Source organism: Cygnus olor, chromosome 1, assembly GCF_009769625.2.
Source record: "Cygnus olor isolate bCygOlo1 chromosome 1, bCygOlo1.pri.v2, whole genome shotgun sequence".
In the NCBI taxonomy this organism is placed as follows: Eukaryota; Metazoa; Chordata; class Aves; order Anseriformes; family Anatidae; genus Cygnus; species Cygnus olor.
The window spans coordinates 201,978,169-201,994,594 of record NC_049169.1 but is presented as its reverse complement, the minus strand read 5'-3'; the positions used below and the strand labels follow the sequence as shown (position 1 = coordinate 201,994,594).

Below are 16,426 nucleotides of genomic sequence, written 5' to 3'. Positions count from 1 at the left end.
CCATTACTAAGAAGGAGCCATTGCAAACAAACATCTTGACTTTTCCAAAATGTCCTCTCTCCTCGGAGACAAAGCAGCCATAGATTCTATGATTCTATGGCATTGCTAGTCGGTTGAGGGAAGTGATTGTCCCACTCTGAGCTGGTGCAGCCTCACCTCGAGTACTGTGTGCAGTTCCAGGCACCACACTACAAAAAGGACATTAAACTCTTGGAGAGTGTCCAGAGGAGGGAGACGAAGATGGGGAAGGGCCTAGAGGGGAAGACATGTGAGGAGCGGCTGAGGTCACTGGGCCTGTTCAGCCTGGAGAAGAGGAGGCTGAGGGGGGACCTCATTGCAGTCTACAACTTCCTCGCGAGGGGGAGTGGAGAGGCAGGTGACCTATTCTCCGTTATCACCAGTGACAGGACCCACGGGAACGGTGTGAAGCTGAGGCAGGGGAAGTTTAGGCTAGACATCAAGAAGAGGTTCTTCACCGAGAGGGTGGTCGCACCCTGGAACAGGCTCCCCACGGAAGTAGTCACTGCACCAACCCTGTCTGAATTTAAGAAGCAATTGGACTGTGCACTTAGTCACATGGTCTAAAATTTTGGGTAGACCTGTGCGGTGCCAGGAGTTGGACTTGATGATCCTTATGGGTCCCTTCCAATTCGGGATATTCTATGATTCTATGATTCTAGCCAATGTTCTGTCTTGTTAATACTTTCTCCTGGCTTTGCCTGTTTACACTTTTTTAATAGCTAGAGAACAATTCTTTTTCAAAAGTAGTCTGTAAAGGTTGTAGTGCACAAACAGATTTATTATGACATGATCAAAAGAGCACTCTCATGCTAGAAAAGTCTGAATACTTCAACTTTTTACATCTCTTGCACAGAAATAAGTAAGAATATTCGGTCTGACAACATTCCAGTATTACATACTGATTTCTGATAATAATAATAATAATAATAATAATATCCCATTTTACTGCCACAATTGTCTGCATTTTGGATGGTGGGGTGTTTTTCAGTACTAGAGTCATTCTGCTAAGACGACGTCATACCATTCTCTTTGTATTTATTATGTTCAAATTATACAAATCATAAATGTGGATCATTTTTCCGTAGAAAGACTTTTTCTTATTTTAGTTCTCCAGATGTCTAATATCCTTGTCCAAAAAAACAAAGAAGTCATCATATATCTAGCTGGTGGTAATAATTATGTTATCAGAGGGGTTCTTTCCTGTGCTGAAAATTTCCTTTTGATTATAACCTAGTGGAAATACAATGAATTCTGTGGGCAGCCTGGCCACAATGTAGTTTTAAAAGCTTCTAACGGACATGGGGTCATGATTAGGTCTGGGAGAAAGCAATTGCAAGCTACAGGGTGTCTGAGACAACTACCTAAAAAAACAACTACCCAAAGCAGAACCTTGAGAGCTATTGTAATACTGAGAGATATCATAAACTAGTTATTTAAAAATAATAATAATAAACAAATAAATTCAGTGCTTTTATGCAGTGTATTAGGAAGAAGTCACATCTGGGAGCAGGGAGAGAGGGAATGGCTACAAGCAGTGCTGCACACAGAGTCCCAGTGTTTTGGTCTTATCGTCTCTGAAGGAAACATTTTATTTTATTTTATTTTCCCTGGGGAAAAAAAAAAAAAAAAAAAGAATGAGTATTTTCAGGCAGGAAATAAGTTACCATTTCTTTAAAACTAAGAATCACGGAACTCTTTGGCTCCTGTGTCAAACTGTGCAACCCACAGGTTGCAATTTCAGGTGAATTACCCAGTAGTTTAAAGTATCCCTAATTTGACATCCAGTCACTTTTCTTTTTCTTTCTGGTTATGGATAATCTTAAATGTCACAACACAGGAATCTGTGCTGCAAAACTGTATGGGTTCCTCAGACAGAAATCTGAGATGCAGTCAAGCAGCAGTTTCACTGAGTCTGTGTGGGGAGAAAAAAAACAAATTCATGAAGAAGCACTTGCAAATTTCACATCATTTTGATGCATAATCCTCAGGCCAGGTCAAGGTCAGTCAGAAATGATTGCATTTCTTTAAAATAATCCCTCAGGACAAACCTAACCTAAGTTTTCCATTTTGTTGTGTAATTCAAAACTCACTCACAAGTTTGGGGCTTCATAATGAAATTTCACACAGTTCCCAAAGTACTCCTCAAACAATATGTTATTGCAGATCTTCTCTGGAGTTTTTCAAAATACCGTTGCCTAAATACATTAACAATAGATTGATTACAATGTAAGTGAATTTAAAAACTTCTACATTTATCAGAAATGCAACTGAAAAAAAAAAATATGGTAAGGGTCAAGGAATATGCTCGCAGTTTAATGCTAGTTTCAGATTTTTGCAAATCAAATGGGAATTCTGTTTGGCCCCTTTATGCCCTGTAAAATGTTGAAGAAATGAGAAGCAGAGAACATGAAAGAGCTTCATTTTCTTGGGTTACCTTTCAAGTCCTTCTAGAAGAGCTGGAAGGCAGGTAAGTCTGGAAGCAACATGAATTCTGTCTATGTCCATGGCTGAAAAGCTAAAGCTGCTGGTCCTTCCTCACAGTGGGCTGTCACCTGTGCTGCATTTCCTAGAACAGCCTGGAATTGTTCATCAGATCCACTGTCCCCTTGCAGTGTGTTGTGATGGGCACACAGACTATTCGGCAAATGAGCTAAAGACAAGGAACATGATCAGTCATCCTTCCTGCCACTGATGAAGTCAAAAGCTTCAAAACCTCTCTAATAACATGAGTCCCTGAGGCTCTGACAGGCAGCTTCCTGAAGTGATCAGTGATGCTTCACACCTCTAGCGTCTGAGTTTCATATCTGAGACTTCTGTTTTCCTTCCTAAACCCCACCAATCTTGGCTGTGACATGGCACAGTGCTAGAGATTGTGCCATTGACAGAACATTGTGTGCTGTTGCACAGCAAGAGCATGAAAGTATAGCATACATTCATTGATTGACATATTTTTAGAGGGGTTTAGATTTCTGAAAGCATTGACTTAGAGCTTTTCAGCATAGAAGAACCCATTGCCTGGAGAGAACACAAGAACTAGCAAAACACCCAAATAAGCCCATCAAGACAAACAAGCACTGCTTGTAGGAGCTGATATTAAGGATCATGGTAGGATCTGCAAAATGAACAAAATATTCCCCAATGACAAATGGCAGTCCTCTTTCCTGATGTAAATACAGAAAGAAAGTATCTCCCCTCTCCTAGTGAAATCTTTCTGGAACTAATGCTGCTGTCTCCAAACCTCTTTTCATTGCAGTCTGTGGCAAAGCTCTCTACCAAATTCCCACTAGGAGCAAAATGATAAAGAATGGCTTGGAGTGAATAGAGAAACTGCTGAATGAAGTAAAGAAATAGCATGGCAGCAAATGGAAGGGGCTTGGATGTAAATGTATGATAAGATTTGGAATAGTGAAGTGCCTGAAGGGCAGCCCCAGTCCCACAGGCTCTCCATCAGTGAAAGCTTAGACCTGCCAGCTACGTTAGCACTCCAAACTCCACGTGCCTGGGAGCATCCTCCAGACTTATAGCCCACCACTGCAGCCCCATCCCTTCCTTTATGCCCTGCTGCCCACCACATAAGGGAGATGTGTCCAAACTGTTGCTGGGAACAATCCCTAGCCCATGCTGACTTCCAAAGAGCACTTAGAAATCATGCTGCAGTGCCCTAGCATGGTTTAATATAATAGCACACATGCTGCTGACACTTGTTCCTCTCAGACCAACTACAGTAATTAAGGTTGAGGGGATCAGCTTCATGATGCAACATCGTTAAAACAGGAAATACTCATAGGAAAGAAAGAAACAAACACACAATAAACCAGGAATCACAGTTTCTTCAGTCAAAGGCCTGAGACAAACATTGATTTTTTTGTTTGTTTGGTTGGTTTTTGAAACCACACTGTTGTAGTATACTTTTAATGAAAGGTGTTCTTCAAAACAGTCCACTCCCATTCTTTCAGAGGTGACAATGTGTGACTGGATCATTTCTAGCACAGGGGCTGCTCTGGCAGCCTGCAGGCATTGCAAGGCATTGCACCTCAGAGCTTCCCAAGCTCACGTGGAGAGAGCAACCCTTCAGAATGATCTACACATAGGATTCACCTGTTCAGCTGTTCATCTGTTTCTCCAGATGAAAGCAAACCTGGGAGAAGAAGGTGGAAGCCTTTATTGACATGCTACTAAGTGAAAATTTAACCCTTCTAATAACATCTTAATTGTATTGCAATGGCTGTTTCTATCACAACACTGCTGTGTTCTCCGTTGTAGCTATAGCAATGAATTACACTAGGGTTTCTTTCATTTTGCTTTAATGTTTTCTTCAAGCTGAGCCTGCAAGTGAGTGGAAATACATCTATTACTGAGAGTGCAGAAAAGACAGCAAAGAAACTTGGGGTCAAATTCTGACTCTGGTACTGAATTACTGTATAAAACCAGGAAAATTATTAAATCTCTGTGTGTTGAATTTCCCCATCGGTTAAAAAAAAAAAAATGGGACGGGGGGGGCACATAAGACAGATGTCAAGAAGAGGAAGAATAATGTATCTCTCCCTAATGATAATGTTATGAAGTCTGATGTCTGAGAATCTCTGCTAAGGAAATTTTCAGAGAAAATGGTGATATCCTTAACTCATGTAAATGCAGATATGCTAGCAGATTGCAGAAGAGTTAGGGCTGTTTACAGAAACTGAAAATCTCTCCTGCTAAATGTTGTTGTCATTTCATAATCAAGTAAATGGCAAAGAGCAGCCTGTAAATTTATGTGCAAACTCCCATCTGTGCCAGAAGAAGAAAGTAATTTCAAAGATGCAAATAAAGCTGCCACACAGTACCTGAACTGTATCACATTGAGATTACTAGCCATGGTACAGTGATATGGGAGATATGGGTTTTTTGCACTGAACATACAGGGGTATTCAGCAAAATATATTGCTGTGCTTTGAATGCATTAATATCCCTTGCCTTGTCAGGAAGATCATGAAGACTACTTACAAACGGTGTTTAAAACCTCAGATGAGGAATCTCCGTTTCTCTGTTAAATTCCCTTTTCTGCCACAGGCTTAGCAAGACCACTTACTCTTTCTGTACCTTTTCATTTTGAAATGCTGGTAACAATACAGGCATGGTGGGTGCCAGTAGGCTGCAATGCATGGGATTGGACCATGAATTGATTTGCTATTTCCATAAATCTAATACAAGTTCTCCTATGCCAAATATTTATAACTCCAGGTGCAAGAAGAGGTGTTATTAGAATAGAAATTAGAATATGAGGAAACACTTCCTTACCATGAGAGTGACCAAGCACTGGCACAGGTTGCCCAGAGAGGTTTTGGAGTCTCCTTCTCTGGAGATATTCAAAACCATCCATCCTGGATGCCATCATGTGCAACATGCACTAGGTGACCCTGCTTGGCGGGGGGCTAGACCAGGTGATCTCCAGAGGTCCCTTCCAACCTCAGCCAATCGGTGATTCTGTAAATTTACTATGCGATGCAGCTTAACTTTTCAACATACCTCAGATGCTAAAGTGTTTACACTAAATTGAAAAAAAAAAGTCCCCATTTTAGTGGTCTTCACTGTCGTATAGACACCTCACTGCACATTTGGTAGTATACTGCGTCTTGGCACTGACCGTATTTTCATTTCAAACAAATTTTGAGCAAGGAATTTTGATGCTGTTGTGAAATGCTTGTCTCAAGTTTTACACTGAAGTAGGTTCCTAAAAATTATTAAGAAGCAACCAAGCACAAAAATAAAACCTGTTAGGTTCTTTCCAAATTACTTCTTGGATTAGCTTAGTGCAATGATCATTTCTGAAGTCTGGAATAGTGTCAGGGACTCATTTAATCTTGAATATTTCTGATATCCAGCATGTTCTAAATGTTTGCACCTTCTGTTTCACTTCTCAGGACTGTGCTTCTTAATTTTCTATAAGCAGGAGACATTCACAAAGAAGACAGCAGCAATATATAGCACTCAAACAGCACTTTTTAATTTCAAAATGTTGTACAAATATTAAATAGTTTTCCCCAAACTCAAGCAAAAAACTTGGAACCGAGAAAAAAAAAAGTCATTAGTGGAAATGCGGCACATATCCTTTAAAGCTTTGGTAATCACACCCATTCCTATTGTTATTTTTCTTTTCAATTTCAATTTTTTCAATTAAGATGACCAAATCATAAGTTCAACACATTTGTTTGAATTGTTTTCAGCAAACTCTGTTTCCTATTTCAGTGTTTTATACACACTTCACAGTAATCGCTGGTCTTTCTATATTTGTAACCTAAAAATGTGTCATCTATCCTGCGTAACCCCGGTTCCTATTTGTGAAATGCACTGTCCAGAAGATACTGAACAGAAATTTTTCTGATGCTGATGTGGCCTAACAGTGACATCGGTGATGGCTATGAAATGAAAGATAAATAATTTAAACTGATTTCCTTTGTCATAAAGAATAACTGTATCAGTTCAACAGTAGACTTAATCAGCTGACTGGGAAAAAGGAGCCTTGTAGAGCTCTTGGTTCTGTCCTATGTGATCCAAAAAGGGCTGAACAGTGGATGCAAGTAGCTGGCTGAGGACTTAAACACCTAAAGGAAGAACTCCTCTTTAAGATGTGCTTTTGTCAGCTGTGGAGAAAAGAAAAAAAAAAAAAAAGAAGAAGAAAAAAGAAAAAAGAAAAAAGAAAAAAGAAAAAAAAGAGAGAAGCTGTTACTATCCATGCTTCTCAGATATGCACCATTAGAAAACTGTAAGGTTATTTGAGGTCATTATTATTTAAAATCGCAGTAAAAGACACTAAAAATGAGTTACAGCAACCCATGAATAAGCAGGCAGCATTTAGTCATGTTAGTATGCTCAGCAAGCTCGTTAGCTCTGCTAATCTGTATCTCCAGTATCTACACTGTGTGCTTGTATTGTGAGGAGATACCTTTAACTTTTCAGGGAAAAATGCATGGGTCTGTATGGGGTAAATCCTGGTCTGAATAACACTTCTTGGTGCTTCTTTCAGATATCTTCATCTCTCAGAGAAGTATGATGTGTGCTCCTTGGTAGGATGGGTCTTTTATAGGACTGGGCTGCTTATGTCCTCTCCATAATATTCTGCAAAGATACTAATGCATTTCAGCCTTTCTTCTGATATTCCCCATGGCACAGCAGAACCTATCTTGTATGTTATCTGGCTGACGAAGCCAGACAGACTTTGCTGAGAGCTGGACTTTCATAGAATCATAGGATAGTTGGGGTTGGAAGGAGCCTTAAAGCCCATCCAGTTCCAACCCCCTGCCATGGGCAGGGACACCTTCCACAGACCAGGTTGCTCAAAGCCCCATCCAGCCTGGCCTTGAACACCTCCAGGGATGGGGCATCCACAGCTTCTCTGGGCAGCCTGTGCCAGGGCCTCATCACCCTCTAAGTAACAAATTTCTTCCTCGTATCTAATCTGAACCTACCCTCTTTTACTTTAAAGCCATTACCCTTTGTCCTATCACTACATGCAAAAAGTCCCTCTCTAGCTTTCTTGTAGGTCCCCTTTAGGTACTAGAAGGCCTGTCTGTGGTCTTCCCGGAGCCTTCTCTTCTCCAGGCTGAACAACCCCAACTCCCTTAGCCTGTCTTCACAGGAGAGGTGCTGCAGCCCTTTGATCATCTTCATAGCCCTCCTCTGGACTCATTCTAATATTACCATGTTCTTCTTGTGCGAGGGTCCCAGAGCTGAATGAAGGGCTCCAGGTGGGATGTCACAAGAGCAGAACAGAGCAGCGGGGGACAATCCCCTCCCTCACCCTGCTGGACACGCTGCTTTTGATGCAGCCCAGGGTATGGTTGGCTTTCTGGGCTGCAAGCACGCATTGCCAGCTCATGTCGAGCTTCTTGCCAACCAACACCCCCAAGGTCCTTCTCCCCAGGGCTGCTCTCAGTCCATTCTCTGCCCAGCCTGTGTTTGTGCTTGGGATTGCCCTGGCCCAGATGCAGCACCTTGCACTTGCCCCTGTTGAACCTCATGAGGTTGGCACAGGCCCACCTCTCAGGTCTGTCCAGGTTCCTCTGGATGCCATCCATTCCCTTCAGCATGTTGACTGCAGCACACAGCTTGGTGTCATCAGCAAACTTACTGAGGGTGCACATGCATGTAACAGTGCCTAGAACAAAGAACTCAATTCGTTCTATAGCTGGGCCAACTGCCTACTTGTAAAAGTATGTTTTACAGAACTACGAATGGTTTCTAAGTTGTAAGCTTAAACACATTTATGTTATAAACTTAAACCTGTCTCTTAATTTGAAATGTTTGTGAAAGAGCACCGAAGTCAGCTCTTGTATCGTTTTCATCTAGTAATGGAGTAATCAGCATCTGTAGAGCATGCAGCTATGAATCCTTCACTCTCTGAAAAGTTTGCTTGAAAATTCTCATCTATCTGTAATCTCATTTTAATTATCATTACACATGATTACTCTAATCAAAGTAAGTCAGTGGCAGACATTGCATTCTGCATTCACCGTTAATGTCAACGGGCACGATGGCAGTCTGTGATGTTAAGTTCTGCTCTAAGGTGAAAATGTCCGTTCAAGGACAAAGAACACTGCTCTGATTTCTTTCTCCTCCTTAGCTTTTCAACACACCCTTTACCTTAGAACTTTCAAAATATTGAGCATTCCAATTTGCCATGCAGTTTACCTCTGGGATGTGACAGTCTTGCTTATTCTCTGCAATGGAAAATATTGTCATTTGTTTTGAGTGATTTAATTGTGTGTGGATTCAGGATTATAACATCTTCCCAGTATTCAGCATGGCAGCCAACTCTGTGGTCAGGCTTTTGAGATGTTGATAGGCTTCCATGGCAAGGAACACAATTACTCAGCGAATTTCTCAGATGATGGCTCTTTAATACGGTGATAAAATTTAGAGCGTTGCATGCCGATAAGAGCAATACCAACAGAATGATGTGCTGTAAGTCTGTTTGTAGGTGCACTGCCATTTCTTCAGAGATTGGGTGTCATTAATTGATTAAGGAGAAGCAGCTGATGGTGCGTAGCTGCCTCTTCATCATTTGACCTCATAGAAAGCCTTATTTGAGAAGGCAGCAGATGATCTGCTACTGATAAGAATCCTTCACGAAAGTAAATTTTTACTAAGATATAGCCAAGTTTTTAAAGGATTTCCACTGCTAAGCCATTAAAAATTTTCAGATGTTACTTTCATTCCAAGAACATTTACCAAGAAAGGCACAAGCTCATCCAAGCTCATGGATTACATAAAGTTCAGCAGGATTAGTTATTGTCTCCATCCTCAGAGAAGGGAATTATCTGGGCTTTTCTGAAGCTGTTAGACTGTAAACTCTTTAAGAGAAGGCATATTCCAAACAGCATTTTTTCTCTTCATGAAGCAGATCCTTCATGCAGAATGAGTGCTTATGAGACCTTTTGAATGATTTTGGTTGCATAGTTACATAGTTACAACTCCAATAATATTTTTTTTTATAAGTTCTCCTCATTATGAGAGGTGGCCTTGAGTGTTTTAATTTTACCTGTAAAGCTGTTATAATCATTCTCTGCAACTACACTACAATGCATAACAATTAATTATATCAAATCCTTCTCACAGATGTGTTTACCAGTGAAGAGATTACTTCAACTTTATTTCTGACAATAAAGAGTTGGTCTTATTATGTCCCTCTTGGGATTTTACTCATCTATCCTTTCTGTAGTTAGGATTATAACCATATTATTTACCCTACAGGAATTTCCCTACAGGAAAATAAACATCAGTTCTTGTCAGGCACACGTTCTTTAAACTGTATTTTGTATAGGAAAAAATATTCCTATATATCTTCTCCTGTAAGAAACCAAGATCTAGGTTTTTAGCTGGGTGACTTCAGCTAGCCACCTGCACTCACACACAGCCTTTCTGGGATTCATGTCCAGGGCCTTTCAATGGGAAATAGGGAGTATGTTGACCCCAGGGATTGCTGGTGGAGGTGCAGGGCATAGGCCTGGATGAGGCTGAGGATTGTTTTCACTGTAGTTTGGTAATATAGAGCTCAGTGCAGACTGAAGGTCTTTCTCAGGATCTGGTTGAATACTTGGGCAATTAGTTCATGCTGAATTACTCCCAGCCACAGTTTAACAACCAGGTATATTAAAGATAGCTCTCCATTTCTGCTTTGGAGTCCATATACAGATAATAATATATGTCCTATACATAGGACTATTGCATAAGCATACCCAGAGCAGAGGTCCACCTTAAACCGGTGGAAAACCTCATCGACATCAAAGAAAGCAGCCAGAGCTACCTGGACAAGTTGTGCTGCACTGGGGGACTGGATGTGGACAGAGAAACTGCTGGTGCTGCGTGCACCTAGAGGGCATTTTGGAGGGACATGTGCCAGACTATCATTACTTTGATCAAGGCATCTTTCAGTTTAGTTTAGTTTCAAGTTTCAGGAATTCCATCCTATCACAGGAACAATTTTAACAGCCACAAATTGCTTTTGGCAAGGTCACAGAGGGGTTTCTGGCCGCTGGACTTTTTTGCTGGATACTCTGAAATCGTGATTGTTCTTTATTGAGTGAAATAGTAAATATCATACTTCACTGTTAAGTTTCTCTTAAAACAAATGTATTCTGTAAACATTACCTTCAAAGCAGGAAGTTTTCTTCCAAGTAAGACCTTTCCCTTTGGAAGGGAGAACTGGTTAGCTGGAACATAAAATATGACAAAACGTTCAGAAGTAAATGTTTCCAAGACTGACATAATCACTTGTCTTTACATCTTTATTTCCTTTCACAGAGCTATGTTTGACTATGATAAGAGCAAAGACAGTGGCCTCCCAAGCCAAGGACTCAGTTTTAAGTACGGAGACATCCTTCACGTCATCAACGCCTCAGATGATGAATGGTGGCAGGCGAGAAGGGTCACTCTGGAGGGAGACAGTGAGGAGATGGGAGTTATACCCAGCAAGAGGAGGTGAGTGCTGCCTCCTCCTTCCTCCTTCCTTGGCCATGATGTTAAAATATTCCATTTTGTTAAAAAAAAAAAAAAAAACAAACAAACAGGCGCATCAATCTACTGGAAAAAAAAGTGGGGAAAGTAGCGAAAAATCCCACAGTCATTATTTCAAGAGCTAGAAGATAAGATTTTCACTGTGAGATTTAAAGAGCTTGGGCTATTTAACCGTGCTGAAAAGAAACCAAAAAGGTGACTTGATTAGCACTTTCACAGAGAAAGGTGGGATGGGGGAGAGAAAGAGAGCACCATCTATTAAAGAACTGCAGCAGAGAAAGGGAAAACCAGAACCCAAGTCTGGGAATTAGCTCTGAATGTGAAGTAGAGCACATGTTTTAATGTCAGGGTGATTAGCCATTACATCAAACTGCTGAGGGATGTGATGAATGTCTTGACATTTTCAAATGAAGAGTGTATGTCTTTCTTTTCTGAGAGTAATAGAATTAAACTGCTGAGCCTGTGTGATGTAAAGAACAAGGCTAAATTACATAATGGTCCTCTTTGACTTCAAAATCTGTTAATTTAATCTCAGCCTGTCTGGAAACTGGTGGATAATCAATATCACAGTATGCTTTTCATGTAATGTAAATGAAGGAACTTTCTTCCCTTCTCCAAGCTAAATCTAAATCTTTGTTTAGCTGTGATGGATTCATGCTGACTGGTGGAGAGAAAATAGACATCTGAATGTTTCCCTTTATTTGTATTGTTTACTCTGTCTAGGTGTTTTGTAAAATTGGCCACAGGTCCCTGATAGTATCAGGACTGCAGCACAAATCAGCATTACTTTGTGCCTTTGTTGATAGTTACTATAAAAGGTCAAGAACTGAAAGGGTGGGAGGAAAATTAAATCTGTCAAGCCACATTACATTTTTCTTTTGCAGCAATGCTCCCATACTGCATATAAACTTTCTATTCCTAGCTATTTCAGCTTTAGCATTAATATAAAAATGATCGTGCCCATTTTTTATAATGGGAAAATGGGATGTCTGATGCTTTATAGAGCACCTGCTGTTTTTTCAAGGAGAGTTGGCCCAGGTGCTAATAGAACTCACGGTAGCCCTTGTTCTAAATTACATAAAAGTAAATTGAAAGGCCTTTAAAAACCTTATTGACATGAGCCCTGCAAGGTCCTTATTTTCTCTAATCATGACCATATTTGAATAGCAACCACACCAGGGTTTTCAGCAAAAGGCAATTTTGTAGTTGTATAATAGACAGAAATAAAAACTACATTATAATTTTTAAGATGGGGAAAATGTGCCCATTAAACAAACATATATAGTCTCTAGATATTGAAAGAGGAATTCCTGCCTATTATTAATTGCTACACTAGATATTGTTGTAATGACACGATTGGATCACAAATGGGAAAAGAAGAAAGTCTGTTCAATTTTTACTGAGGAAGTGTGGTGTGCACCATGAAAGCTACAAAAAGCTGTCAAACATAATAAAATACCTATAAGGGAAAGAAGGGCAAAGCAAAACAACTGCTGAAGACATAGTGTTGTATCTTCTGTAAGGTGGAGAGGATGTAAGTGCCTGAGACTTATTGGCTTCCCTGCATAGTGATGCACAGTGATGGGACCAAAGACAGAGGCTTTCTAGTCAAGGTCAGACATACGACACAGCTTGGGGAAAGGATGTGACTTGGGAAACAGTGAGAGGGAAAAAAGAAACAACAACAAAAAAAAAGGTTAAAATATTGGTTACAGTCTAAAAATAAGGGGCTCAAATTTGAGAAGACTCAGGTCTCGTTACCATGCTCTCCACTTGTCATCCTGATTCTTCACTAGTGAATCTCAGCAGTCTGGAAAAATCAATGGCATCTGATTTTCTGCCTGCACTAATGTAATGATGTGATATACCTGAGCTGACGTGGGGGAGGGTGCTATTGTTTCATGAAAGGTTTCAGTTATACAAGGTTATTTTTTCAAATGCATTGAAAAGTGACTATTATTTCCTTATTGTGGATTCTGGATGATACCTCAGAGCCAGTGAGACCAATATGCTCTTGCCAGCAACTTCTGTGGTCATTTACACCACCCAAGGGGAGGATGAGCAATCACTGCATACAAGGCTGAGCTATAGAGAATAAAACTCATCAGACTTGCCAGAATATACTAATTCAAAGCTGAATTTCCTCTATGTGTGCTGGTTATTGAGTATGAGAGACTTGATCCAAAGCAAAATAGCCCCAGGATTCATCTGACCAAACATAGGCATCTTCATTTAAACTGATTTCTCCAGGCTGCTGTTATACATCTTACAGTTTATATGGGGCTATTTCTTTAGACATTTCATGATATGTACTAGGACATATTTATTAACAAACAGTAAAATATGTCATGTGATAGAACGGGAGAAAAGAACATCTGTGGCTGTTTATTAAGATGTGACTTGTCCCGCAAGCCCAACTTTCTGTGAAGTTGCAGGCTGAAGAGATTTCATATTTGTTTGTGCTTTTCAATCTCCACTTCATTTCTGTTCATTTTCTTTATTATTATTATTATTATTATTATTTTTATTTCTTGTGTGTGTGCAGAAGTATGTGTGTGTTGTATTTGGATACCTTCCTCTGCCAGTGTATATATCCGTAAATATTATCCTGTCCTGTGGGACTGCAACATTTTTTGTATTTCGGGTGAGAGGGAGGCTATGCAGATCCAGAGATTATCACTGCCAGGATGAATCTTTTTGCTGCCTGGTTTGCACCCTATCTCCTGTTCAACAACAGCTAATATACAATTCTTGCATTTTTCATAAGTGAAATCATTATGGAATAGCTCTGAAAACCAGTGACCTCTTCAGTTCTACTCAGTATATATATATATATATGTATACAAATAGATAAATACATGTATACATACATAAAAAATCATTATATAAATATAATATATATATATATAATATTATTTCTTTAAGGCACTGTGTAAAGGTAATTGCTTTCCAAGTATCGTGTTTTGCATTTTTTTACATATTTTCCAAGAAGAGCTCTTCAAACAATGACACTCCAGCATGAGTTGATAAGATAAATTTTGAATAATAAATCATGATTCCATACTCCTTTTCTCCTCTATGATATATATGATATACCAGAAGAAATCATAATTTCTCATTAGAGAGGAGCTGCCACTCATTATTCTCTCCAGGATGTCGGATACATTACCAGCCTTTACCTCTTAGTGATTCAATAGAGTTTGAAAGCTATTTGTCATTACATTTCAGCACTGCTGTCAATGTGTGGACTTGATGTTGTGTTGGTTGTTAAATTGTAAAGTCAAACTTTAAGAGGCAGTTTTGGAGGGTACCACTGCAGCTAAAGGAGATTTCCGAAAGAGGCAGCACAAAGAAATGACAGGGGCCTTGTGTTTCTCCACTGATCTGTGCAAGGACCAAACCTCACAAACTGGTGAGCCGGTGACTTCATTGGGGATCAGCAATAACTAAATGCTCAATATCCAGCAGTGCTGAAGTATTGCTGCAACCCTTTCTGCATCTGGAGACAACATTTCATCCATTTGTCAGTATGTATTTGCTGCCTGACTACATCTGTTGTTCTGCACCATAGGACTGAGTAGCCAGTTGGGTAGAAACCAAGTGTAATGCTATAAAGGTGTTATGGTTTTGGATCATATTGGTGTAGGCAACCATAGGACTTCAGCATAAGAGGCTGCAAACCACTTCAGTTGTGGTTTAACAGTCACCAAATAGTTGTTATTGTATAGTATTAATGAATGGATATTACAAGCCAAATTGTTCTTGGTTACATGTCCACCACAAAGATTTATCCAAATTATGCCTAAGATGAAAGCAGGAAAGGTCTCCCAGGTGTTGGGATACCTGCCAGTCTTATACCGATGTCTCAGGTGGCCTGTGGTCTTAGATGAGCACTGCATTTAAGTATCTGAATTACTACCACATCATTAAAAATTACTATATTTTCTACTAGAGTGGCCAGCAGAATTAGATTTTTACATCAGATTTTTATTAGATTTGGATGTATAGATTTAGATTTTCATTTCTACATATGCTGGGCTTTTGATCATAAGAATTTTTGGTTGCCTCACTGTCCTTCCTCTTGTCAGGATAATCAAATGGATTCAGCTTCCCATAAAGGTCAGTAGCAGGCAGAGCAGCCTATTTCTGAGACTCCCTCCCCATGGAAATTCTCACGTTCAGTAAAGTGAATCAAAAAAAAAAAAAAAAGCATGAAACCAATGTCCATAAGTTAAAGCGTATTAAATTCCTAGACAGATATTTTCATTTAGGAGTAAAGCGATTTTAATTTGCTGTAGCATTGATTTTACACCTTTTTTTTTTTCCCACTTTTACTTTGCTGAGTATCTGCACACACAAAAACTTACATTGTTATCCCCATACAACAGCAACCTCCCACTTCAAGAATGGAAAGCTTCAGTATTTTCTATGGTGTGTGTACTTTTGTTTGACTTGGGTCTGTGTGTCTGAAATTAATTTAGTTTGCAATTCCACACAGAACAACCTAGCCTAAATTCTCACCACTTCTACTATTGCTCCCATTGTAGGCACTGAGGATTTGGTCTGATAACACTCAAGTATTCACACTAATACTTCTGTTGTCTTTAAGATGTGCAGCCACAAAACCATCATTCCAAGATTTCCATTTTCAGCTCATTTGAGTGCATGTGGCTGCAAAGAGTCGTGTAACTCGTATCTCTGTTATCACTGACTAAAGGTGTGTGGCAGCACCATCCTGACAGTTGTGTTGTCAGATGGACAGCATTTTCCCCGCAAACGTGTGTAACCACACTCTCCTCCCAGAGCAAAATGGGAGGAAAAAAAAAAAAAACATTAAAAACCAATGTTTCACAAACATTTTTAAGGGCAAGGAACAAGAGATTTCCTCAGCACAGAAGTCCCTGTGGACAAAAAGCCAGCTTAAACTTGTTATTCTGCTCAGCCTGGCAGAAAGGCATGTTTATCCACTCAAGTGAGTTTTATTTTTAATGGTCTCCTACAAATCGTCCACCTTCCTAAATATCCCTTAAGACTTTAATCTTTAGATTATAAAACTTTTTAATGTGGCATGATCTTGTAAGCTTTGTCTAAAATAAGTTACCTGACTATGCTTACTAACCTAATGAGAAAAAATAAATACGGAGTAAAATTGATATGCATGTGTATATATAATCCTCTTCCTGCCTCCTACAATGACAGAAAGTTATCTGCTGAAGGAAAACAGCCCTTCGCTTTTAAACAGAATGAAGTTGTTCTACAGTATTATGAGAATTCATTTTCTAATAGCATTAGATCTACCATTTTCATAAAATATTGACCAGGTGCTAAGCTGCTTTCTATAAGCAAGTCAGTGAAGGTGAAGAGCTGAAAGACAGCATGTTCTCTGCTACTGAAAAATTCTGATGTTCTG

At 39.7% G+C, this 16,426-nt stretch overlaps 1 protein-coding gene across 1 annotated transcript in view; it reads left to right on the top strand.

The window, feature by feature from the left end:
• The window catches only part of DLG2 (discs large MAGUK scaffold protein 2), a 1,015,643-nt gene that overhangs the window by 973,604 nt on the left and 25,613 nt on the right, over positions 1–16,426 (top strand). Inside the window, 1 exon segment of the mRNA XM_040544402.1 lies at positions 10,804–10,980. Coding sequence (XP_040400336.1) covers positions 10,804–10,980 — 177 coding nt within the window.